The sequence below is a fragment of the Helicoverpa armigera genome, chromosome 13, assembly GCF_030705265.1.
Source record: "Helicoverpa armigera isolate CAAS_96S chromosome 13, ASM3070526v1, whole genome shotgun sequence".
NCBI classification, from domain to species: Eukaryota; Metazoa; Arthropoda; class Insecta; order Lepidoptera; family Noctuidae; genus Helicoverpa; species Helicoverpa armigera.
In genome coordinates this window covers 5,092,723-5,119,441 of record NC_087132.1, presented here as the reverse complement: position 1 = coordinate 5,119,441, position 26,719 = coordinate 5,092,723, and the positions used below count along the sequence as shown (strand labels likewise).

General features: G+C 41.0%; 1 protein-coding gene and 1 long non-coding RNA gene across 10 annotated transcripts in view; one reads left to right on the top strand and one right to left on the bottom strand.

Annotated features, from left to right (window-relative positions):
- The window catches only part of LOC135117697 (uncharacterized), a 192,517-nt gene that overhangs the window by 98,595 nt on the left and 67,203 nt on the right, over positions 1-26,719 (top strand). The window lies entirely within an intron of this gene.
- On the bottom strand, positions 490-26,466 carry LOC110371683 (E3 ubiquitin-protein ligase Ufd4). 9 transcript variants are annotated; one of them, XM_064037378.1, is made up of 46 exons: positions 26,261-26,466; positions 25,732-25,757; positions 25,414-25,553; positions 24,758-24,873; positions 24,386-24,504; positions 24,017-24,156; positions 23,741-23,916; positions 23,403-23,533; positions 22,901-23,034; positions 22,293-22,567; positions 21,743-21,907; positions 21,498-21,633; positions 20,638-20,830; positions 19,427-19,601; positions 19,047-19,262; positions 18,798-18,930; positions 18,588-18,718; positions 18,394-18,503; positions 18,183-18,312; positions 17,710-17,850; positions 15,853-16,051; positions 15,414-15,636; positions 15,043-15,342; positions 14,758-14,955; positions 14,091-14,317; positions 13,520-13,676; positions 13,292-13,430; positions 13,020-13,189; positions 12,703-12,816; positions 12,289-12,396; positions 11,844-11,956; positions 7,623-7,758; positions 7,271-7,405; positions 6,897-7,080; positions 6,067-6,307; positions 5,675-5,754; positions 5,401-5,590; positions 5,173-5,313; positions 4,928-5,051; positions 4,645-4,846; positions 4,256-4,380; positions 4,056-4,171; positions 3,695-3,908; positions 2,860-3,482; positions 2,574-2,718; positions 490-2,396 (listed from the first exon to the last, which is right to left on the bottom strand). In XM_064037378.1, exons 3-46 carry the CDS (start codon positions 25,551-25,553, stop codon positions 2,259-2,261), a joined length of 7,503 nt encoding a protein of 2,500 aa, XP_063893448.1. In that variant the 5' UTR covers positions 25,732-25,757; positions 26,261-26,466; the 3' UTR covers positions 490-2,258. The 9 variants fall into 9 exon arrangements, with proteins under 9 accessions (XP_063893448.1, XP_063893450.1, XP_063893451.1 ...); XM_064037380.1 differs by having other exon boundaries at positions 7,274-7,405; XM_064037381.1 differs by having other exon boundaries at positions 7,271-7,396.

Genomic DNA, 26,719 nt, shown 5'->3' with positions numbered 1-26,719 from the left:
AGGAGGTATCGCTAAAGTTTGATAGTACTCAAAAAAATACAAAGCACATTGCCTTGTCTGACTTTTTTTATTCGTTAATCTATGCCTATATGTTAAGTGTTGATGTTGAAATAGCTAAACTGAAAGTGCGTTATTACAGTTCTGATGAGTACCTCCTTACACACTGAAGTATGTGATGTACTCTGTTAAAACTATAACGTCCAAATGTATTTAGATGCAGAATATTAAAATCTTACCAACATATTTAATGTAAAAAAATCGTTTTTGTTATTACCATTATGCTTATTTGAAAAAAAAATTGTTTTCAGTACCAGAATCCAGGCGCCGCCGACAGAGGTTCAACAGGCTTGAAAGGCGAGCTCGGTCAAGATTGAACGTAGCATCGCTTCTTTTCAGCATCGTAGACGTTAATATAGTTAAGTAGTTCATCTCCACCTTTTAGAGTGAATTTTAAAGCAAGGAGTAATTCACGATTCATAAAAAGTCAAATGATTTTTGCTTAATTTATTGATACAATCCTCAACAACAATTACATGAGCACTACATGATGCCATTATGGTTAATAATTTTAATCTAAATATCTATTAAATTTAAACTAAATATATTTTAATTCGTAAATTAGTTTTATAATAATAAATCACAATATATACCAACTTTCAGTTGACAAAATTATTTAACTAAAGGAACATATCTAAATATCTTCGTAGAAACGCACTAGTGTTTCACACCCTAAAGTTAAAATTTGCTATACTTTATCATAATTTCAGTCCTAATTAAGGTATCACAAGCACATATTAAACGCAACGGCTTCAAGCGACGAAGTTGGCACGCTGCTTCAATAGCTGTCTGTGTTTCAGTGTTACAAATTATAAATTGTGCACAACTAACATTTCAGCCGTTACACTAAAATATGTGTTGATTTACCGAGAAGCTTGCATTTATGTTTTTGGTTTTAATACAATATAACCAAAGAAAAAATCAAAACTCGCATTTTAAATAATTTTTACGATTTATATGCTCTTTTACGAATATTAATTATATATTATCGAATCCATTGGAAGCACAAACTCAAAACAAAATGAATGGTAATATTTAAACATTTTTATTGCAGACAGATCATAGATTACATTTGAACTAAACTCCTCGTGAAAGAACTTAGTGTATCCGAAAATAAAACTAAATATCACCACAGCATACACAAACATTTATCTAAAATTAGTTTGAAACACTATATACCTACTCATTCATTAATTTATCTTTAAAACACACACAAATCAAAATTACATACATGTACTGTTATACCACAGTGTACCGCCATCAATGTGTCACAGGTGAGAGGAGTATTGTCGTGTCTCTTATGGAAAGTTATGTGAAAAACTTGCTAGTTGAGTTGTTATGAGATAAGCAACAATCATCAATATTTTATAAAACCGTTAAAATATAAAGTGTAAGTTTTATAAAGTGCTGTTTTTAAAGTCCATATTGAGAACAGAAGTCAGCCAATAGATAGTTGATGCCAGGGTAAGATATTGGTAGACTGTGGTATATTCTCACTGTAACGATAATTTTAAAGTGAAGCAAAGTTTACTTTGGTGTAAACTAGTTTATCTTAGTGTAACATTATTATCAAAATTAGTTTTGTCTGTGGATACAAGTTTAGAACGTTGCAATGTATTCATATTTTTAAACCAACATCTAAAAATTACATGTTTTTGAATATTGCTATGAACTCCCAATAATAAATAGGTAGGCAGCCTCTTATTTTTTTTTCACACAGTCACACCCTTCTATAAAATATATTAAACTCATGCAATTATTTATACATAATATTAAAAATAAAATATTCAATTGCATGATAATAACGAAAGTTACGACACTTTTTTGAGAATAAGAACCTTGATATAATAAAATACTATTTATTTCATAGGGTCTTGAAAAATATGTTCCAAGAGATCAGTTTTATATTATGAGCTGACATACTATAAGGTTACATTTCTATATTAAAAATAACTGTAACTTCTTAGGTAATGTACTCAGTTCGATCATTGAGAAGTTAACATCTGACGAGCACTATTGGTTTTATTTCGCTTAGCTGTCAAAGGCGACGGATATTATGTTGAATAAATATATAATTATTAACTAATTCCGCGTGTCCAAAGGCGAAAGTGCATGAGTGACAATAGTACAAAATGAACTTAAGTTATTCCAAAACGTCGAGGTACCTTTCGATATCCCAGACAGTTTTGCAATAGCTGCATCTAGTTGAGATGGAAGCCGCGCTCGTTGGTCGCAGCGAGCAGACGCTCTCGCAGGACTTCTTTGCAAGAGTATTCCGGCAACTTCAAATAGTGAACGCATGTATTGACTGACGGATAGGACCCGTCTCCAGCGTCAACCTGCAAAAAAGCAGAAAAATGTAGCAAACTGACGCTGGCTAAAAAACAGATTTTCATGGCAAAATCTGTATTGAAGAAATAAGAGCAAGAAAGTAGTTTTTTTTTTTAATAAAAACTAATTGTAACTTGTTGATATGATATAAGCATAATAAGTTCAATATAAAATTTTAAACATACCTTTCGCACAACAGTGAGCCGGGGATGTAAGTTGGCGAGGCCGCCGGGTGGTAGGCTGCTGCAGCCGGTCGCGAACTGCAGGAACGCCTTGCGCTCGCGGAGCGACATCTCCACCAACACGTCCACGAGCCGCAGGAAACCGGGACTGCAGAACATGAAATTAAGGAATTAATTGAAATCTTAATTTTCACTATCACTATACTCTGTTTTTTTTTAACAAACGAGTTCTGTAGATTTCCACGGAGATTCCAATGGTCCAACATAAAGTCCATTCCACACTGGGTACCTGTCGCGCGTGTAGCCGAGCTTGGGCTCGGTGTACTGCAGCAGGTGGTCGCGCGTCCACACGGGCCCGCGCTCGCCGCACAGCAGCAGGCGCAGCTCGGCGGCGCAGCAGTAATGTATGTGTGTACCTGTCGCGCGTGTAGCCGAGCTTGGGCTCGGTGTACTGCAGCAGGTGGTCGCGCGTCCACACGGGCCCGCGCTCGCCGCACAGCAGCAGGCGCAGCTCGGCGGCGCAGCAGTAATGTATGTGTGTACCTGTCGCGCGTGTAGCCGAGCTTGGGCTCGGTGTACTGCAGCAGGTGGTCGCGCGTCCACACGGGCCCGCGCTCGCCGCACAGCAGCAGGCGCAGCTCGGCGGCGCAGCAGTAATGTATGTGTGTACCTGTCGCGCGTGTAGCCGAGCTTGGGCTCGGTGTACTGCAGCAGGTGGTCGCGCGTCCACACGGGCCCGCGCTCGCCGCACAGCAGCAGGCGCAGCTCGGCGGCGCAGAAGGCGCGCAGGCGTCGCGGCGGGAACACGGCGCCGAAGCCGCGGCGGAAGGCGGCGGTCTGGCGCCGCACGCCGCCGCGCACCATCCAGCGCGCGCTGCTCTCCGCGTACGCGCGCGCGTTGTGCCCACCCACCTGCGAACACACACGCAAACCGTGTCGATACAATTTGTTTTTTTTTTACAAGTAGCCCAAAATATTTCGTCAAAAAATTTGCCACATGTCATCGTGTGAAAAATGTCACCAGTTTATCATGCCTTCCAAAAAACGTATTTTTTCTTCGACTAGTTAAAAATATGAATATAATTGGGGGTCGATCTAATGTACATTTGGAGAAGCTGTCATACCTCGATGTTCTCGCCGTTGTCGCAGAGCGGCTGCACGGCGACGGCGGGGTCGGCGTGGGCCGCCACGTGCGTCATGGTGAGCGCGAGCTGCTCGAAGGTGGCGCCCTCCACGGTGAGCGCGGCGACTTGAGCACTGCGCTCCTCCTCGTCCAGGGTCGTGTCGCGCATGATGCTGTCGTACTGCTCTGCCGCCGCTACTACGCTCTGCAGGAACCTGTCATAAAATTAACATTATATAAAACATACGACGGGGTTGCTATTCCATTACCTAAACCTGCTGATGAAATACTCAGAGAAGCATATATGGTAAATTACGTTTTTTTTTATATGTCATTCGAGGAAAAAGATAATTTAATCATACCGATGCCTGATTGGATCAATCTCCTCTAGACAGTCATTGGTCAATTCCTCGCCGCACATAATACGCAGGAAGGGCTCTGAGATCGGTAAATCGACGAGCCGCCCGTCCTGCAGAACCTGTCAAGTAACAACATAAAAATTAGTTTCTCATACCACATAACAAATACAATTTATGTAACAGATACAATAACTTCTTTATACCTTAGCTAAAAATACTCCTAAGAACCAGAAATATTTGCAAACTGTATCACAGATGGGGGAGTCTTGAGGGAGCGGCGCTGGGAACAGACCGCCTGCACGGGTCACGTAGTATCCCGGCGGTTTCTCTGCAAACGTAATATCGTCATTACTAACAATTCTAAAGCTGCTCGGAACTAAGCCGTTAAATGAAACACCAGAGCGTTTTCCATACAAAAAGCACGCGCGTTCTCAAAATATTCACGCGGTAACGTAATAGATGGGCAGGGCAAGGTTTGGCCGCAGCAGGTACAACTTTGGAAGGGAGCACTCGTCAGTGACAGATTAGTATGTATGTACTCTTGGAGCCCTCCTCGCCCGCTCGCTGTATGTATGTACGTGTGTGTAGGTACCGTCGGGCAGCACGAGGTGGTGCGGCGCGGAGTCGTCGTGCGCGGCGGCGGGCGCGTCGCTGAGCCACATGGCGAGGTCGGCGCGCTGCAGCTCGGCCGCCACCAGCGCGTAGAACTCCAGCGTGGGGCCCAGCCCCGTGCCCTCCTCGCCCGCGAACTCCACCTCCAGCACCGACTTGCGGCCCGCGTGCACGCGCATCACCTGCGTAACGCGTGGCAATATAGAATGCGAGTACAACCACTGCATGTACGAAGCTGTGTTATTCATTGGTAGTAGTCTCACCTGCATAGCAGAGCGCAGCAGGTCCGGCTGGCGCGGTATCCGCACTCGCTCGTGCCGCAGGCGACCCATGCGGAACTCTGTCGCTTCGAGCTCGGCACGGCGCGGAGACACCGTGTTACCAGATCTAAAGTACACAAAAATATATAATAATATGTGCCTGAAACTTCATCTGTATACGAACTAAGAATAAGTACTCTTTAGATCCACCAGGCATAAAGACTTCGTAGAAAATAACTATTAAAAACCTTTGTCTATCGAGAGCGCGATCCCGCTGAGCCTGCAACCAGACGATAGTGCGAGACGTTCCGAAGGCTGTGCACGCGAAGAACATTTGGCGAGTCTCTAGAGGGAACAGGAACGGACACCAGTCGTTCAACTGCTGGCACCTGCGTATAATACCTTTTTATTAGTATTAATTCGGAGGTTAGATACAAGTAAGTAATATTTTTTTGTAAATAATTGTTGATAGTAACCACAGCGGCGTGGCAGCGGCGGCCAGTGTGAGAGGTTCTTGCAGCTGCTGGTGCAGTTTGTTAGTAAGCTTGGTAGACACGAAGGCCTCGGCCGGCAGCGAGGGCGCGGCACTGCGCAGACGTCGCAGCACGCGCACGCAGCACGTCGCCATCGCGCCTTCCGCGCCCTCAGCACCCGCGATACCGCGCTCTACGTAACACGAACAAATATTAAAATTACATGCGTGTCGACATCTCTCAATATTATTATAAAAGGATGAAGAAATATATTTACCCGGATCGCATGGTTCGTCATCCTCGCTGTCGCTGGAAGAGGCGAATGTTTCCATGCCCTCAATTTCCTTGTATGTTAATCTGTAGAGGACACGCAAAAAGTGATGAAAACTGTTACGAATATCACTCATACAAGGTACGATTGAGACGAGATTAGGAGGAGAATTTGTGTCTCTTCAATAGCCAATCAGTTATTTAGGAAAAAAGAGAAATAGTTTAAAAAACTAATAAAAACACGCTTTCTGTAACGTTTCTTAGCTAGTCATGTATGAAATTATTATTTCATCCTAGTCGAAGGCTGGGAAGTGAGTCAAATTAAGATTCCAAGATTTTCTTACATACATAGTTACAAGTGAAGCTAGTATTAGCGTATTAAAAAGTTTATTTTCGTACGTGTATGTGAGGTCGCGGTGCGTGTCGAGTAGCGGCAGACGCGCAGTCAACGCTAGCACAGCGCGGTACAGAGTCCAGGCCGGCCGCTCCAGCGCCACGGACGCGCCGCCCGCGCTCAGCACCAGCCGCAGCGCCGGCAGCCGCCCGCCGCCCGCGCCACCTGCGCCCGCGCTCGTGCCGCCCGTCTCCGTGCTGCTGCTCTCCTCACCGTCCGATGACTCGTTTAGAGGGATTTCCAGATCTGTTCACGTAAAACAGTTTGAAAAACTTAGGTCAGACAACCGGCCTATAGTGTAAAATTAATAGGGTAGTGTCCAGGGTCGAAATAATGAAATAATATTTAGTCCGCTTTTTAGATAATCAAAAAATATTGGATACGTACCTATTTTTTCTTTTTTTAATTAAACATAAAATGACAAAGATAATACACTTCAAAAATTAGGAGTGGGGGCCTTTTACGTCACAGTGTCCTGAAAATTGTAGCAACTTGTGACGTCACACTCAACTTTAACACGCTATATCTTAACAAGTTCTGATCCAATTTAAAAAAGAAAAAATACGTATCGCTTAATTTTGGACAATCTACAAGACGGACTAATTATTATTTTTTAGGAAACTAGCCTATTCCATAAAGCGTGTTCTCTTATTGAACAATAATAAAAAAGCTTTGAATATTACAGAAAAAAAAATTAACAACATTCAAAGCTTTTTTATTATTAGATTAGACAGTATTTAAGAAATAAATAAAATAAAACTTAAGAGGTGGAATATAGACATTCCAAGAAAATATATAAGAATTAAATACTCTTTACATATGTATTTCAACTTACCAACAGTTTGGTTCAGATTAGTTCTTCCAGGTCGAGGGTCGAACGCCGGTATGAGCGCCGAGAACTGTCGTTTTAAAACGAAATCATCATCCCATGGTTTACGCTGACGGCTACCCTGGCCACTGTTACCTCGAACTGCTTCCAAAGCTTCTTCTTCCATCAATGACAGTAGATTCCGTGAGACCTGTGCAAAATTATTGTTAAAAGAAAACTCTGCAGATGCGCAATATATTTGAACTATTTGTCATGAGTTTTACAATAACATTACTAAATATTACACATTCCTTTCGAATCTCTAGCAAACAGTCACTAAGAATTTCACTACAGGTACCTACGAAGTGTATACTAATACTACTTGTGCGGTTAATACTTACTACCTCTTGATATGTGGGTTCGTTTTCCTTATCACTATCGAGCGCGTCTTCGCCTTCATCGTCGTCCTCCAGCTCCGTCAGCAAGGCGGGAGCGCGACACGACTCCAGGAAGTCTTCTAACGACACCTGCAGCCACTTTTAATATTTAGACCCAGATTATAATAATTATCTAACTACTTGGTACATGCACAGTATAACAAAACGTGAATATTCAGTAAGAATAACTAAGGTGCCTTTGACTAATGAAAATAAATGACCATCACTAGAAAACCATATTAAGGACATGCATATGCACAAAAAAAAGTTCAATAGGACATAACCTTAGATGTTTCTCGTAATTATTTATTATTACCTGTTCACTTTCACTCGACGTGGACGTGAGAGACAGAGTGAGAGCATTTTGTGCGTTTGGAACCAGCGACGGATAGCTTTGAGCAGCTGAGAGTAGTCCTCCAGGGAAGTTGCTTGAGAGAGCGAGGCGCACCAAACTGTCAAACCAAAATACAGTGCAATACTGTTATCATCACGTAGCATCTAATGGACAATTGGACTTCGACAAATCTGAATTTAGTATTTCGTTCGTAATATATCAAGTATAAGGAACCAAAATATTTAAACATATTATATTTATACACATTCCAAAACAAAGTGCCAATATTTTTTTATCATATATATTTAACAAATAGCTTAAAATCATGGATTACACCTGGGCTAATAAAATGTATGAATCACAGGGACAAACTGCATAAAGATTTGAAAAAGCACCCAAAGGATGAAGTAAAAAGACTTGTTTATACTCGATATCGGATTTTTTTTTACTGATCTTGTTCATAAGCTTAAACGAGAACACGACAGTAATAAGTTAGAAGAAAACAAACACACCACTAAAGGCTTATGGAATACTATAAAAACAATCACTGAAAAAAACAACAATAGTAGTAGTTCTAGTGAAATCCTTCTATGTAAATCTACGGCACAAGAATCAGTTGATTTTTGCAACGACTATTTTTCCTCGGTTGGCAAGAATCTCGCAAGCCAAATTTTAGCTGACATAGACGAAACTGAGGAGTCAGTAGTCTCAAAGCAACGATTGGCTGAGTCTTCAGCAGTTAACTTCTTCATGCAACCTACTGATATTTATGAAATTAACAATTTAATTGGTAACCTCAACAACGAGAGCGCGGCTGGCTTAGATGGTCTCACGCCAAAAATTATAAAAAAGATAAGAAATGAAATAGTGAGCCCACTTACTTACATTATTAACCTCAGCCTAAGTTCCGGTGTATTTCCCGATAAATGGAAAGACGCTCGGGTCACCCCTATTTATAAAAAAGGATCGAAACAGGACCCGGCCAACTACAGGCCTATATCATTGTTGGGGGTATTTTCCAAAATACTAGAAAAGATAGTGAACAGGCGTCTCATAGCATTTCTAGAAAAAAACAAGCTTATATCCAATAAGCAGTTTGGTTTCAGAAAGGGATTATCCACAGAAGATGCTGTCAGTCTCTTGACAAAACTGGTCACATCACACCTAGATAATAATAAAAAATGCTTGGGGGTCTTTTTAGATCTCGCGAAGGCATTCGACACTGTCGCAATTCCTATACTATTGAAAAAACTAGAATTCATTGGAATTAGGGGATTGCCATTAAGTTGGTTTAAAACCTACCTCACCAACAGACGACAGTGTGTGAAATTGGATGACCAAGTTAGCTCGTTTAATAAATTGACATTTGGCGTCCCACAGGGAAGCGTTCTCGGTCCCACGTTATTCATCATATACATTAATGACATACAACGAGCAATAGAGCAGAATTCTGATGTCATATGCTACGCCGACGACACGGTCATTATTTTCCATGGAAAATCCTGGGAATCGGTGCACACAAAAGCCCAGAAGGGCCTTTCTAAAATCAAACACTGGCTGAACTATAATCTCCTCTCCTTAAATATAGACAAAACAAACTATTTGTGTTTCCACAAAACCCAAGCATCGGCACCCAAGCCTGGACTCAATATGAAAATTCACTCTGCTAACTGCAATGTTCCCCAGTGCACCTGCGAGAAAATAAAAAAAGTAGAATCAATTAAATACTTGGGGGTCATAATAGACCAAAACCTCTCATTCAAACCCCACATAGACTTGGTGGCTAAACGTACCAGGAAATTGATTCACATAATGAAACTCTTACAAGGTGTTGCTAACAAAAAGACACTACGAATGGTGTATGTAGCATTATGTGAGTCAATTCTCTGTTACTGTATAACAATATGGGGTGGAGTTGGAATAACCGCCATGATTCAAGTCGAAAGAGCCCAACGGTCGGTCCTGAAAGTCATATTGATTTCTGACACTTACGCGAATATTAGACATTTAAATAAAACTACTTTTACGGATTTTATCGCGGTTATATTATATTATTTAATCCCGACGTTTCGGATCCTTTACAGCATCCATGGTCACGGGCAGACTAAGGTGTTGGTCGTCTTGATATATTAGTTACAAACAGCTACCCTACATTTTGTTAATTATTATTGACAATCCGATTCACGCAAAACGAGCTAACTGTATCCTTAGGTCGAGCAGTTGTAGGCTTGGATTTTGATTTAATAGTTTCTATGATGGGATTCCAAGCAGGTGGTATGACCCAGCCATCTTCTCTATTGAAATTTGGATGTTTTTTAATTTCAATAGCCTCGCGAATCATCCTAGGTAGGAATCGGTTTTCTTTTGCAAGGACTTGTGGTTTATCAAATCTGATGTAATGCTGGGCCTTGTCTAGTGTGTGTTCACAAACTGCTGACTGTCTGGAACGGCGGTGTTTGACATCGGCGATGTGTTCTTTTACGCGGGTCCCTATGCTTCTTTTAGTTTGGCCTATGTAAGAGAGACCACAATCACATTCAAGCTTGTATACACCCGCATCTTGTAGAGGTATGTGACACTTGACAGGTGGTAAGAATTGACTAATCTTCTTCAGCGGCTTGAAGTAGGTTTTGATTGAAGCTCGCTTCAAGATGTAGCCAATCTTGTCTGTGACTCCTCTTATGTATGGAAGAACAGCAGGTAGACGCTCAACTGTGGCTGGTTTGTTGTGGCGATAAAATCCGTAAAAGTAGTTTTATTTAAATGTCCTGAAAGTCATGTTCAAAAAACCTTACAGATATTCAACTGAACTTCTATACCAAGACGCCGCAGTACTTAGTGTCCGACAATTGTACATACTCAAAATAGTATTGAAACAACATAAAATTGTTACTCGGACACAAGAATATCCAAAACTACTCAATCGTCGAGTATTCAGATGTGCATCGGTTAGGGTGAAAACTACTTTTGCCCAACGTATGCAAGAATTCCTGCTCAGTCACATTTATAACAAGGTTTTGAAGATATGTGACATAAAATGCTGTAGAACTAGTCAAGCCAAAAAGATCGTTCACAAATGGCTGTTATCCCTAACATACAATGAATCCGAATCTCTTACAAAAATAGTTTCATAGTACACTCGCACGCACGCACTTACACACGTACACACCACACACACAAACACACACACACACTCACCACACACACACACGCACACTCACCACACACATACACACACACAAGCATGCCCATATCAAACTACCAACAAAAATAGTTATGCATTGTATAAAATCATCTTGTACAATACCACTCAGGACTCCACGAGACAGGCTTGACCTAGTGTGGAGTCCAGCAGTAAAAAGTTTCCTCACTTACTTTAAATACTGTTAAGTACAATAAATAGGAAGTGATTATGCTAAATAGATTTATGTAATGTGTTAAGGAAATGGAAACACTGTATAACTTTTGTTTTGGTAAATAAATCATTATTATTATTATTAAATCAAAACGTCACACATATTTTTCAGAGTAGATAAGGCCAGTGTTGTTTATCTGACAGCCTGGCGACGAATCACCGAAACAGTACCAAGTGTCAATCTGTTTTACAGTCGGAAATAATGAGGGTTTTCTAAAATGGCGTCCACGAGGTGGCAGCACCGAGGCGCCAGGTCCAAGTACCCGTCAAAGTGCTTATCTTTACTATGAACCGTGAACGATTTTAGTGATTTTTATTGTATAATTAAAGCACTGCATTAGTGTTTTACAATTACAGTTGAGTAGATAAAAAAACTAAATCATATTATGTAAACAAATTCTAGTACGTTGCGTTATCTGCCGTTCAACGAGCTTTTCCTTAGTACCAGTGACTTTTGCACCCCTCTTTCTAAGCTCAATTTTTAGTTCGGAAAACTTATTCCAACCGTAGTCCATAATAAAATCAATAACACTTCCAATATAACAGAATTTCAATAAACAATTAGTTCGGACCCTACAATTCCATACTATTTGACAGCTGTTTGGACCAGACGCATACGTGGCGCCACCCTGTGGCAGAAAAATTAGAGAAAACCCTCATTGTTTTATGCATTATGGGGAATATCAATTCTGATGTTAGCAATGTTTGCTAACATCAGAATTGATATTATTGATATCAGAATTGGTATTAGTATTATTCTGTTATCATAATGGGAATTGACTACTAACCTTGGGAATAGGCTAGTGGAGTGGTTAGTCCGAGGAGCACGCTGTGGGTTGTTGCCGCGCCCGGCACCCGCGCCGCGACCCACTCCTAGAGATTCCAACAGCCTTGCGGCACCCTGTATTTTACGAACATTATGCAAAATATTGAAATTAAAACAACATTAAACATTAGAAACAAGCATGCAACATGCACAACCTGAGGAGCAATGATTACTTTGAAAATGTTCATGTGATTGCAGAGATTGTAACTATGTAAAAATGTATAATTAAAAGAAGCTTTAAAAACATGGAAATAATTTTGATAATAATGTGACCAGCAGTGTACATAACACTGCGAGGACAACGACGGTCTCATAAGCAAATGCGGTTTTCCTATTCCATCCACTCAGGTAATATTATATCATGTCGTTTTGAACTCTGTGAACAATTGAAGACGGCATTTGTTTACCTGTTGAGTTAAATCTGGTTCGCTAGCGCTCATCGCGCCTGAGCCACCGGACTGACTGTCTTTCTTGTGGTCACCGTACTGACCATCGGCAGCGTCGTTGTCCTCACACTGCAAACAACTCGCAGAAGTCAATCAAATGTCACAAGGCGTAAAATAAAATAAACACGAGTGAGTCTGTAAAGCTACAACATTTATGGTAATAAGAGCCCCCGCTAAGATACGCGATTCGCAATAAATATACATAGGCATCGCGTTTTAACGTCAGAGACATCTTTTTAATAAATACAGCGAGTCGTGATCGTTTGAAAGTCTCCTAAATGTACGTGGTTATGGAAGAGCACTGAGAGAAGGCCCTGGCACTGGTATGAATGAAGCAAGGTCCGGTCGCAAATAGTGGCGCTTAGTCGTCGATACCTGCAGGTGGAGGCGGGCGGCGTTGTCGCGCAGAGCCTGCAGCAGGCAGGCGGGCAGCGCCGGCAGGTCGCGCGACAGCAGCGCGTTGGCGGTGTTGCGCACTACGTCCGCGACCTGCGCCACACACCGCGTCACCCGCCGCCGCACACACACTCATACATCCCATCACATCACACAATCAAAAATATGCCACACAGCTATTCAAATCAGCCACAACACACCAGACAAAATACTACTGGTTGTTTAGGCCTTATGTCAAAAACGAGTTTACAATTGAAGTCAGACATTGAAGCCTTAACTTCTAAACAGGGACTGACCTCTTGAGTATTAGTTTCTGGTACCGGTTCTTTGGCTGGGTAGGGTTTGGTGATGTCGGTAATGCTTGTGGGGCCCATTTCCATGTTTGTAAAGGAAGTGTTGCCCAAATCGGACATGCAATTATTGCTCTCCGCTCCAAGTGTCAGCGATTCTACAATTGTTGCTAGATCTAAAATCAAACAAAAAAAATTTTTCGTTTGTAAATAAATATATTTTTAATTGTTACTAAGTTTTTTGGAAAATCTGTGGTACTTTAGTGTAGGCTGTTTACCTGTATTAATATGGTGCGTAGAATTGTTGATAGCAGAGAGGTCGGTTGCATGGGTGCGAGGCCGTGACATGTTGCTCGCCATCTCCTCGCTCGATATGTTATCCGCTGACGACGCTTGCTCGGTCGATGCCACCGATACCTGAGTATTACATAACAAAGTTAAATATTAAAATGTATGTAACATCTCGTACGCCGTAAAGCATAAGATAACATATTTAACTCGCTTACCTGATGGTCGGCGCCCGTAGCATCAGGCAGGCTGGGAGTGGAGTGGCTCTTGCGGCCTTGTTTGTTATCGCCGCCGGTGGCGCCACCGCTCACTACCTTTAGGTCGAATTTGCCCTCTGCACCCATTCGGTACGAGTTGCGTCCTCCATGGTCCCACCTTAATTTACAGACAATACAATATTAACATAATTATATTATTAATCTTCATTTTCTAAGCGATTTGAAGGGAAACCAAAATTCCATTTAGAAGATACATTAAATTGAGCCACACACACAGTTTGTGCACAACCGTGCCTCGTACAGGTGTAAGGCTGCGTTTCCACTGAGGCGGAGACGCGCGGAGCGGAGCGGAGACGTGTGCAGATCGACCAATCACATTACATAAAATCCACATCTCGTCTTTTGCATGTAATGTGATTGGTCGATCCGCACACGTCTCCGCTCCGCTCCGCGCGGGGATAGATCGATCGCCTCATTGGAGCCGCAGCGCTAGGGCGCATCCATAGCTATGAACTCAATGTGTTTACGAAATTAAAATTAAGCAATCAAAACAGATGTATGCAACAATCACCTGACGTCAACCCATCCATTGTGCAGGTCAGAGGTGACGGTGCCGAGCGCGGGATGCGGGCCGTCCTGGTCGCGCCACTTCCAGTCGGGGCCGCGCAGCACCCGCGCGCCGGCGCAGACCCCGCGGGCCCCGCGCGACCAGCGCCGCGCCCGCGCGCCGCCGCCCGCGCCCACCGCCGCGCCGCCGCCGCCGCACTGACGCGGACCCACCTCGTTCACGCTCACCACCTGTACACCACGCAGTTCAATATTGTTTGTTTAAATACCTTCTGGATATTGTGAGTCAAAAATAACAGAATTTAATTTGCATGCTTAGCTATAGATTTTTTATTAGTATTTATAATTTAAGTGAAAAAGTGTAAAACCTAATTTAGATTAAAAAATCATGATACTGTGGGAGCTACGTCTGCCGTCAAACTGTCATGCAGTTTGGTAGAAGTATTAATGTTGGTATTGAAATTGATTTTTTGTGAATAAACGCTTTTTCATTTTTTTTTTCATTTTTTTCATATGAGCTCAATCAAACAATAAAGTCAGTACCCCAAACAATTTTAAAAGTGGGCTTTAAAATTGCTACAAAAGTATTTCGCATACAAAATTCCATAAAGAGTTTTGTTAACAGAACACAATATAAGAACAAATACAAATTGTTTGTAATATGTACGCACTTTGCCATAAATCTCAAGGCCGGAGAGTGACAGATAATGGCTCTGTCCGCTGGCATTCTTCCCGTTCTGCTGTATCCTGAGGTACCGGTACGGCGCGTCGGCGCGGATCCGCCACGTGGCCGTACTGCCCGGCTCCTGTAACGTCTGCTCGTCGCTGTGCGACAACAGCGTGCTCCACGTCACGCCGTCAGCTGACATCTGTGAAAAATAATTTAATTAACGGATTTAGTGATCCAGTTACAAAACATTCATGTTTTTGAGTTCAACGTAGACCCATATACTTACTTGAAATAGCCAATTTCTGAGCGCTGAACGCCCATAGCCGCGTGCGTGACGTAAAGTGTACGCTGAAGGCACTACTTGTAAGCCCAAATCTAGCGCTATGAACGCTCGTCTATCATCGTTCGTGTGTACATTGAGAGGCTCCGGGGACCTCGAGAGCACGTCCTCGGCGCGACCGTACGGCAACTGTCTGCCGTCGGACGACCAAACACTGACCAGACCGTGGGCACCGGGATTTACCCATTCGCAAGTGCCTCCATTGCTGCCAATGAAGTAAATGATTCCATTCTCGTCGAAATCATGCTAAAACAATAATAAAATAATTAAGATTCGATAATTTGACAAAATAGTGAAATAAAAGTCGAGTTCCTTACTTCGTATGTAAATGTAATTGGCGCCTCGGCTTTGATCTTCTGTACGAAGTTGAAAGTGGCACGGTCCATATCGTACCACTGGCGGGCGACAGACTTGGCGAGGAATCTCTCTAGTTGTCGTACAGTCGTCAACGCCTCTACTTTCAGATTGCGGCCGGCGTTGTTGCCGTTGTTCGACGTTGAGTCTTCAGTAGTTTCATCGTTTGCACGCTCGACACGCAACCTAAAATACCAAAGGTTAGGTTAGACGAAAACCTATTTAAAATGAATGCTATAATGAAAAAAAAAGAGAAGGTATATTTGACAACAATAAATTCTTTGTAGTATCAAAATAGCCCATATTTTGATTACAGTTGAGATTCGTAAAGAGTTGTCCGAATCCAGTTAGTAAAAATAGGAATATAAAGTATGTTTGGTTATGTAGTGAGAGTGCGCGGACCTGATCCGCTTGGTGAGGTGGTGCAGCGTGCCGGCGGCGGGCGGCGGCGCGTCGCCGTGCGGCGCCAGCACGGGCAGGCGCTCCACGCTCTCCAGCACGGCCACCAGGCGCCGCGCCAGCACGCCGCCCGCCGCGCCGCCGCGCCGCGACACCCACGCGCGCACCAGCCGCGCGCGAGCCACAGCCTGCCCCGGAGCATCTACAACACACGACACCTTTATACTGATCCTTAACCCCTTGTAAGCCGGTGCGCAAATCCACGCGAGACACGATTGATTTCCTTTTGTTCTCTAATTAGCGGCATACATGAGGTTAATCCAGATTTAACTATCTAAATTCTACGTTTCTCCTTTAATTCCGTTTCCCTACTTTTTTAACTTGTTGTTTTGTAACATTGGCTTATGAGAAAATATGTAACGTAAATGGAAAAAATGTGGAAACCCAGAAAAAATGAGAAATACTTTAAATAACTAAAAAACACGCTTTTTGTAATGTTTTTTAGCTAGTCATGTGTTGTCATCAGAACTCAAAGCGTGTGAAAATTTCATCCTAATCGAAGGCCGGGAAGTGGGTCAAATTGTGATTCCAAGATTTTCTTACATACATAGTTACAAGTGAAGCTTATATAAGAAAAGAAAATAGGAAAGAAGAAACAAATAATATGATTGACAAACCCAACACAAAAAAATACTTGTGGCACATTCTTCTTACTCCTGTACATTGCAATAATTAACCTTTAACATCACGGGCGGGGTCTAAGCAGACCCCACGCGCTCTTTTTTAACTGTATTTTTTCAAATTGACAAGCTACGATCGCAGCATTTTGGCTAATCTCAGTGCGCCGCCGACGCTTTCGACGGGTGAACTTACGTGGCGTTACGGTTAAGGTAAGTACATTTTTTACTCGTGCGGGGATACCTGTGGACCCCACCCGTGATTATACGTAGTATGTTTTTTCACTTTGCAAATTTTTCAATTTGTTGTTTTTTTCAGAATTATTGTTGAAAACTGAAAAAATGAGTCGCCAAATATCAGAAGACGCCATCGCACAAATCCTACAGGATATTAGTGACTCTGAAAGTGAAGATATTGATACAAATTGATCGACAAAGAAGACCCTTTGCCTAGTTCAGATGAGGCTGGTCCTAATGCTCCAAAAATGAAGCGGAGGTGCTCTATTTGTCCAAGGTCTAAGGATAAAAAGAGCACTTTTGTTGTAGATCATGCAAAAAAACTATTTGTACGCCTCATTCAGTAGCAATTACTTACTTATTGTTTACCGTGTCAACCAAAATAATTATTTTTTACTTTAGCGCCCGACAGTAATATTGAGGGATTGTGATTTTTTGTATTTGTATGATTATTGTTTAGTTTTCCTTATATTACGTTTCTTTGTTTCCTATTTTATTAGAAAGTAAGAATATATTAGTCAAAAATTGATAATTAAAAAAAAAATAAGAACATTAGTTAATTGCCTTAAAAAATTGCTATGTACAAGATGTTATTTCGTTAAATGTTTTTTCACTATGTAAAGACTGATTGTTTTGCTGACAATAAAAACTTTTTATACGTATTAATATGTATTTTCTTTTAATCTAAATTAATATTTAAGAATTTTTGAAAAATACGGAGCATAAATGTAAAATACCTATGGGGATACTTCCGGACCCCACGCGTGACGAAACGTTACCATAAACAACGCGTGTACTTAAAGGTTAAACGTAATTATAATTAACGTCACTAACATATATAAAATTTTGCTCTTCTAAAATTAAACAGTGTACAAATAAAAATTGTCCCATTACATAAATTAATTGGTCAATCGTGAAAAATCCATTGAGACTTATGGCGACTTACCGTTCGCTTGTGGTGAAAGCACTTGCAGCAAGGAAGGCGCCAGACCACTAGACTGCAGTTCATACGCTGAGAGCAGTTCATCTCCACACAACAGCTCAGTCAATTGATCAAGGGACTCATTCAGCTCGCGCTGCCAGTCGTCTGTTCACAATAGTCATTATATTTAATTATTACATTGCTACGAAATTATTAATCAACATATACTTTACACTAATATATAAAGAGGAAAAGTTTTATTGTTTGAATCGAATAGGCTCCAGTACTGTTAAACCGATTTGAATAATTGTATCACTGTTAGAAAGATAGAATAACTGCGCTAAACAATTAATCAAATTAATTTAACAATGAAAACTTCCTTTTATTTCCATCTGTCGATCGTAGAAATAATAAAAATATTTTTTAGTGTGAAATGTGTAAAACACTTTTTTGTATGTACTGGGAAAATATGTGAATTCCGTGGCTGTGTATGGTACCTGTGGGCTGCGTGGCGAGGCGCTGCATGGTGGCGAGCAGGGCCCGCAGCCGCGCGACGGGCGGGCGCGGCTGGCGCGTGGCCGCGTTGGCCAGGTGCCGCGAGTACAGCGCGCGGGCTCGCTCGCACACCTACGTAACAAGCACATCAATCATCAATTTACCCCCATGCTTTACTTTATAACTTAAAATCTTTTATTTTTTGTGACGAACCTGTGCTTTTAATGCTTCTGCTTTAGCTGCCAATCGTGATCGACTTGCATTTACCGCATTATGAGGCGTCACAGTCCTGCGGTCTGTCCAGCCACTTGCCAACTCGGGACCTTAAAAATTTCAAATCCTTTAGATATGTCTAAAATCAAGCAAGTTACCACTTTCTCCTAACTTACGATTTATTTCGTTCTTACCTAAAAAGGTTTCAGCAGTAAATGAGTGTTTGGTTCCCCTGTTGGATTCAAAAATAAAACCAGGCAAGTCTTCTCTGAGTATTGTGGTCTGTTGCTGCCCATCAGTGTTGTGGATTTGTAATTCTTTTTCTCTGAAACAATGAATGATGTTTCAATTGAATAATTGAAACTAATTCAGATTAGTTATTTATGTATTTTGTATCTACTTACTTTTTGCAGGAAAGAGCCCAGTTCCCAATAATCAATTTAGACGTTCCCGGCTTCGAGAGAATCGGTTGTGGGACCGAATTCTTTACTGAGGCTCGAGCCCTTTGCAGTTTGTCGATAAATTCACCACGGTTTTCTGAAATTGAGTCAATTGTCAATATATCTTCATAAAGATAAAAACTTATACATATAAGTCAAAGGGGAAAAATTGTTTATTATTACCGATCACCGTTCATAGTAGGAGGTACATACCAGTATTATCAGTCTGATGTTCAGGGCTGCCGCTAGAGTACATGGTGGCGAGTTTGCCGTCGAGCAGGAAGCGGAACCAGCCATTGCTGCCGGTGCTGAGCTCGAGCGCGGCCGCGTCGCTCCACACGTAGAGCGCGTCGCGGCCGCGGCACAGCGACCACTCCGCCCACGAGTACCCAACGCCGCTTGACAGGCACGACGCGTCTTCACTACAACCTATACAAAAAACATAACATTTTTACTAGGTACTGACAAAAATGATGTAAGGAAAACGTTGTTTTTTTTTTGTTTTGGTGTAAATATTATTTAAAATAAATGTTTCATTCTCAATTTAGATGGTTTTAATTGAAAGCATAGTCCAGAAAAATGTCAAGTCTCACCCGAAGTACTAGAAGTGTCATTATCTGAAGACATGAAAGCAGCCGGCGCGGCGGCCAGTCCCTCCACCTTGCTGAAGACGCCGAGACGCGCGAACTGCTCCAGGTATATATCGGATGCCTTCACCATGAGCTCTTCTGCGATGCCCAGCACAATGAGGTGACCGTCATCGTCGTCCTAACACAATCAACACATGGCATCAGATTTTTAATTTATACTTTTAAAACATTTGGACCATATAGAAATTATTATTATTAAACACAGAAAATAAACACAAAAGAAGGATTGTTGATGCAGGTAAGTTTCGATGGTGTGATGTCTTTACAGAAAATGTGGATGCATTCAAGAATAATGATAGTGGAAGAGAAAAGTTTATTAGAACTTTAATCAACTCAGCAGAAAAATAAATATAAATATTAGTATTTTAATTCTGATGATTGCTCATGATAACTGAAATCATCGAGTTTTTCTATTCTAAATAATTCTAAGCTGAGCGTAATTGATGGCATCGTTCGACGGATTCAAGCCACAACATGGATTTCAAAACGGTACACATAAAATCCGTGCAACGGTGTCTCAAGCACTGATGACATTAGGCTCTAAAACGAGTGACGGGTTTCACATATTTAACTTATGTTAATAATTTTCATTGATAAGTGGTTTTTATAGAGAAATAGATCAGTCGTTTTAGAGGTATCTTGCTTGGGCAGGCTGGGGAGCATCACACCATCGTAACGTTACCGCAGGCGGGCGGATATAGCGGCTGCGCAGCACACGCGGCGGCGCGCGGCCTCTCGCGCCCAGCTCGCCCTGCACACACGCTACGTCAGCCCACATCACATACCAGTTATTTTGCCAGAAGTTATTACAGTGTGTGTACTGTTACATTGTTTTGCGTATCAATCAAACGGACTTTTACGTATGACATAAAAATCCTGAGTTTGGATGGACACGTCAAATAATGAGACCTCGCTGTCGCTATCTTTGTCAGTCGTTATGGTTTCTATCTGCATCTGTCTTTTGACTTGAAGACGAATAAACATAGATTGGATAATCTATACTCATATTATGAACTACTGGTCCCATTTCAAAAATTCTTTCAGTGTTAGATAGCCCAATTATCAAGGAAGGCCATAGGCTTTTTATCTGGGTTCGTGCAGAGAAACCGCTGGCAGAAGCTAGTGAGGTATAAGAATAGAGGATGTGTACTGACGGCGTTGTCGAGCACGGCGGCGACGAGCTGCGTGAGCAGCGCGGCGGCGGGCGGGTCGCGGCGGCGGGACAGCGCGCGCAGCAGGCGCGCGGGCGCGTAGTGCACCATCTTGCGCACCAGCGACAGGCACGCGCGCCGCACGCCCGCGCCGCCCGCGCCCAGGTAGCGCGCGCAGAACACCGGCACCAGCCGTCTGCAACACACACGCTTTCTAGTTATGTGCACTGCTTCAAACTCAAACTCAAATGTTCTTATTTCAAACTAGCTGACCCGGCGAACTTCGTACCGCCTTTTCCTTATTTGCTCAACGTTTAGACCTACCTTGGACTATGATAAACATTTTAAAACCAAAATCAGCTCAATTGGCCCAGCCGTTCTCGAGTTTTAATCAGACTAACGAACAACAATTCATTTTTATTTATATTGATAGATAGGCCTTTGCAGACTCCTATGAAACGTCACACTAGTTGCACAGTTCCAATTATGATGCCTCTTACTTTCCCATATACGGCGTGTATTGGCACTTCATCATTAACCTTTTTTCCCGTCCCAATGCTAGACACAAATCTCCTCTCACACAGATGTGTTCCTATGTTAAAAACAATCAAAAACACTTATATACATATACGTTAGTGAACTAGTTATTTTTTAGTTCTTCACGCTCAAACAGTTGCACCAATTGATATGAAACTTGGCCGATTGTACATCAATACAAAAACTCTGGGATGCTGGGCAAACCCGCAGGGTATGCATAGGTAGTAAACCAATGGTAAGAAACCAAAAGCTGTTTTAATTTTACTTAAGTTATATTGGTGTATTAATTCAAAGCACCTAATAAGACTAGTTAACCTATAACTTACTCTAGATAAATTGCTGCCATTTCCTTGTCGCCAGTTTCAGGAAAATCATCATCATTGGTAGGTGATGGTGAGTCGTGATTACCGACAACCAACCACTCGCCAGGGCACTGAAGAATAGCTGCCACTTCCCTGTGACCTAAAGTAATCACAAATATTTATATATTTAAATCTACCTTCTAACATTACCTTTTAAGGTACATAATGTATTTATAAATGAGCATTGGGATAGTTAAAAATTATGTTACCTTGATCGTGTCTTTCGCGAGCCTTATCAAGCGGTGTCTTGCCGTCCTCATCTCGCAAATCCGCATTAGCCCCGTAGCGAAGGAGCACCTTGGCGATAGCGGGGCGACCGAAGCACGCCGCGTAGTGCAGAGATGAACTACGTTGACCACGGTTTACATCAGCACCTAAACAAAATGTAACAATAATATAAGAACTTGACACTAATATTAAAAACGTGAAAGTTTGGATGGATGTTTGTTAACTTAAACTATACACATTAAAATGAAATATGTAAAGACTACTTTTATCCAGGTGTTGCAGGTAATTCTCTCGGAACACCAGTGAAATAGTTAGTAACAACTTCTTTAATACTTAACAAGAGGAAAGATTTGATTGTTTGACAACAGGCTCCGAAACTACTTGGCCTATTTGAAAAATGATTTCACTGTTGGGAAGCTACATTATCCCCTGTGAACATAGGCATATATTTCAACCAGGCGTGGGAAGACCCCCGAGACGCGAGAGACACCACGGGAACACAGCTAGTTAAAACATAAATTGATTTTGTACCTTTTTCACACAGGAACTCGACCATTTCCCTGGTACCGAAAGCCGAGGCCCAGTTGAGCAATGTTTGTCCGACGTCGTCAGTGAAGTTGACGTCGACGGCACCGCTGGACACGGCGGCGAGCAGCGCGTCCGTGTCCTTGCCGCGGATGCAGTCGATGAGCTGCCGGTGCGACTTGTCGCCGCGGGCGCCGCTGCCGCTCGCCGACGAGCCCTCGCCGCTCGCGCCGCCAGAGCCGCTCGACCCAGATGTCGAACTCCCGTTTCGAGTTGAACCACTGTGTACAAAACATTTCATTTAGAAATTAAATTATCTATAATAAAACAAAACAGCAGTTATGATGAGTGTTGACCTTACTAGTTTTTTACTTTATTACTACACTGCTCTGTGTCTGGAAGCCAACCCCAACATAGTTGGGAAAAGGCTCGGAGGATGATGATACTACACTGCTCTGCCATTACTACACGTACATATTATCAAATCAAGGATGTTTTTGTTTGTATTTTTTACGTCACTACTTTAATTTTTGTCAAATCCTTATTAATAATCAATTAATAATGATGATATAAAACAGCCACGGTTCAATATACCTTAAGAAATGCATACTCACTTTTGTATGGCGTGCCGACCCTCACACAAGAGCACAAGCAACAGATCAACGAGACGCATACATTCGAGACACCAGCGCTCATCGGCCTGCACAGCTGCCTCCACAGCTGAGCACAACTCCAGGCGGACGAGGTCCTACAAAAAAATGTCTTTACATCACACAAAACATACAAAAGTACCCTGAAAATATAAATATTAAAAAATCAAAATCAAAACTTATTTATTCAAACTTGGCAGCAAAACAGCACTTTTCGAACGTCAGAAAAAAATTACATAAGACAGCCCCCAAAACGCCCACCCTTCACCACTTCTTATGTGTTTTTGCTGGGAAGAAGAAGTGGCGCAACAAACTATTATTTCTTGCTTCATTAAAACTTGACCATTTAATTAGGGCACTAAATAGACTAACTGTAACCTTCAATCTTGTAAATAACAGATAGGTAGAATATTGGGACTGGCGTAATACACGTAGTAACTATTATATAATCTGTGGTAATACTTACATGTGTGATCTGTGCAGAACCACGGCATAGTGTGGAGAGCAGACTGACTGTGGTGGATACTGCAGGAGCTGAACACTTGTCATCACCACTTTCAGCACTTCCCAACCGGCGAACTAGTTCCTCAATCAAACCTATTTTATAGAACAAAACAAGAAATAATTAAATAGTAACAAGGGTGTCCAATCTGTTTATAATTATCAATAGGAACTTGCAAAGAAAAAAAATATTTGGGATTATTATCTTTTTAAAAAGTATGTTTCATTTGTTGTAATCTTAAGCCATAACAAGATTTCATCGCAAATAATGTATGTTTATTAAGATAAAAAAATATGACATACCATGTTCAGCAAGAGGGGCTGGGTCAGCATGCGCGCGAGCAAAACGGTCAGCTAGAGAGGCAAAGCAGCGCAGAGCAGCGTCGGCCACTCGGGCGTCATTGTGACGCAGCAGCGCCGACAGTGACGACACCGCGTCGCCCACGCGTGCATCACCCGGCTCCATTTTGCCACAAACCCTAAACAAAGGCATTTCATGATGACGCCCAGTTTGATAAATTGAACACCTATACAATAACAAAACACTGATACTGAACATTTACAAGTAGAAAAACATACCTTGAAACAACTGCCATGGCTGAGTGAAGTGTATCCTTGTGCACAGATGTACCATGATGTGTAATGAAGTGTAAAACAGCAGGGAGGCCACCACCTTCCCACACGGCACCTGCTTCTCTGGTGCATACCAATTCCAATACCTGAGATAGAAGATATTTTAGAATAGAATACTTTGAATATTATGAGGCTCTAAAATCTTTAGCTTGAGGGGTATACTGCTACTGAGTTATACAAAGAAGCATAAATAATTTTGGACCCATATTTTTAACATTGTTCAACAGTGATGTAACTTATTAAAGCGTTTGGGAGCACTCAATATAATTTTATGGAAGCCAAGTTCAATTCTAAATGCAGACCGTGCAAACTCACTTTAATGCACTGCTCAGCAAGGTCCTTGCTGGTGCGATTGTTAGGATCAACTGTGAGCAGTCTGCTACAAATGGCCTTCACTGCTCCTTCAATAGCCACAATCCGTCTTGTACATTCAGCTGCAAAGAAGTTAAATTATCAAAATAACTAACTCATATTCGAAATATAATGCATACAAAAAATTGATATAACGCATTCTCATTATGAGAATAAGTTTTGTGAAAGCTAAGACATGATACAATCTGTCACAATCTTATGCAATGCATTTAAATGGTTGTATAATTAAGTTAATTAGTCTCTGTTACTAACAAGTATAGATATTTCAATAATGCTAAGCATATATTAGTGTAGAATAGTTTCATATGAACTTACCAGACACATCCAAATAGTAAGTAATAGCTCTGGCTGTCACTTCCAGCACATTGTCTGGTGCACATTCATCTAAGAATATTTTACACAATGCTGGAAGAAATGTTCTTGGAGGACAGCTGGAATAAAATAATTTCTTTTACATTGACTCAATTTTAATTAATGGTAAAAAGATAGGTAGAGGTGGTGATCATATTAAACCCCTTTTATATTATATACTAGCTTTTACCTGCAGCTTCGCTTCCGTGTACTGACTACTCTACCCTATCCTACCCTACTCTACCCAACTTACCCCTACTATACCCTATTTTTTTTCTTTATAAGAACCTTCTCCTGACAATAACAAATACAACAGAAAAAGAATTGGCCAAATTGGTCCAGGCGTTCTTGAGTTATGCGCTTACCAACACATTTAACAATTCATTTTTATATTATAGATATTTTTTAACATACAATTTATAACACAAAAATACTCTGAGATCAATGATTATAAAGTTACCTTTTCAATAACCACAGACTGTTTTACAAACTCTTTGTCAATTTGAATATACTTTCCCAAGCAAATTGCCTGTTCATATAAGGGGGCTACTTGTGATGTGGGTGTGTATCGCCTTCCAGGACTTAATACAACATATACAATTTATCTAAGGATGGATTACCTTTCAAAGCATCTATCAACATTGTCGGACATGAGCAGCAACATGCACAGTTGTTCAAGAGCAATGAGCTGCATGTCACGCTCATCACCCTGCCCAGTCAGCAGCCATTCTAATAATGTTTCTGGATCCACTTCCGCCATCTATGTATCAATCAGTTTGTTCATGATAAATATAATCAGCTCCATAAATAGGTATATACATAAACACATGATAAAAGAATTAATAACATGTGTACATATGCAATAACAATAGTACAAAGGTGCAAGGTGAATATTTAAACAAATTACATTAAATATAATTATACAAATTAATGAATACCTTCTTAACTTAGTGGCCCAGGTCACCTGTAACAAAAATAAATAACTAAGAATGCTTCATAGTAAATAACCAATAATGTAGTTATATACAGGTAGTTTAAAATCTTAAATGAACTTAATTAAAACGAAGCAATACTTTTTAGATGTTAAAACATAATTATGAAATAAGTTCATTGAACTATTTACTATTTATAAACATCCAAGATTCCAAATAACAGTAACTAACATAAAGAAAAAAATCACAACGTCATTGCGAAGAAAAAAATCGTCCAACACTAAAATGTTAGACATCGATTTTAATTGTAATTTTATGTAGGTTACGGAATATTCGACTATGAGAATTATGTGCAGAATGGTCCTTTCTCTTTCGTAACTCTCACAATCTCACACACGTTTTCTACAATATTAAACAAGATATGTCAAAGATAAAATACCCTATTATGGTGATTAAAAACATAAACAATTCTGAATAAGCACAATAAATAAATAAAGTTTTAGGACAAGAGTGAAGGTGACAATGTATTCCTTACCACTTGCAATCAGTTGACAATAATCATCGATGTCAAATAAAATGCACTTCGAACTGTTTTAAAGAAATCTAAAGTTTATTTTAAAGAAATAACACCCAGCTGATATTACAACGCAATAAATTCGCACAAGATTTTCTACAAAAATCTCTTGACACCACCAGAATCATCAATCGCCATTCCCACAGATAAATAAAATAAATCAGCTTTAATTTTTAGTTTGGCAACGATACATCCTTTTAAGTTTCGGATCCTACACCATAAATGACGAGATTTAAAAAGCCAATGTTATTTTTCTAGATCATAATTAAAATAATAAAACTAGATTTCTGTTTTTCTAAATTTATTTTAAATAATTGATTAAAGAGCCCCTAGACGATCAAGTCTTTTGTAGTCGTGTACATCAAGAAAAGTAAATAATTGAGCCTGGAAGTTTAAGATGTTGAAACCCCACGTGTCGAC

Bases quoted from the DNA above. Each gene is read 5' to 3' on its own strand.
- LOC110371683 (XM_064037378.1), bottom strand. From the start codon at position 25,553: ATGGCGGAAGTGGATCCAGAAACATTATTAGAATGGCTGCTGACTGGG. The intron at 4,381-4,644 runs GTACCTACACAC...TTACGTTTGCAG, and splicing joins CCACCTCGTGCTGCCCGACG to AGAAACCGCCGGGATACTAC. The intron at 3,483-3,694 runs GTATGACAGCTT...GTGTGTTCGCAG, and splicing joins ACAACGGCGAGAACATCGAG to GTGGGTGGGCACAACGCGCG.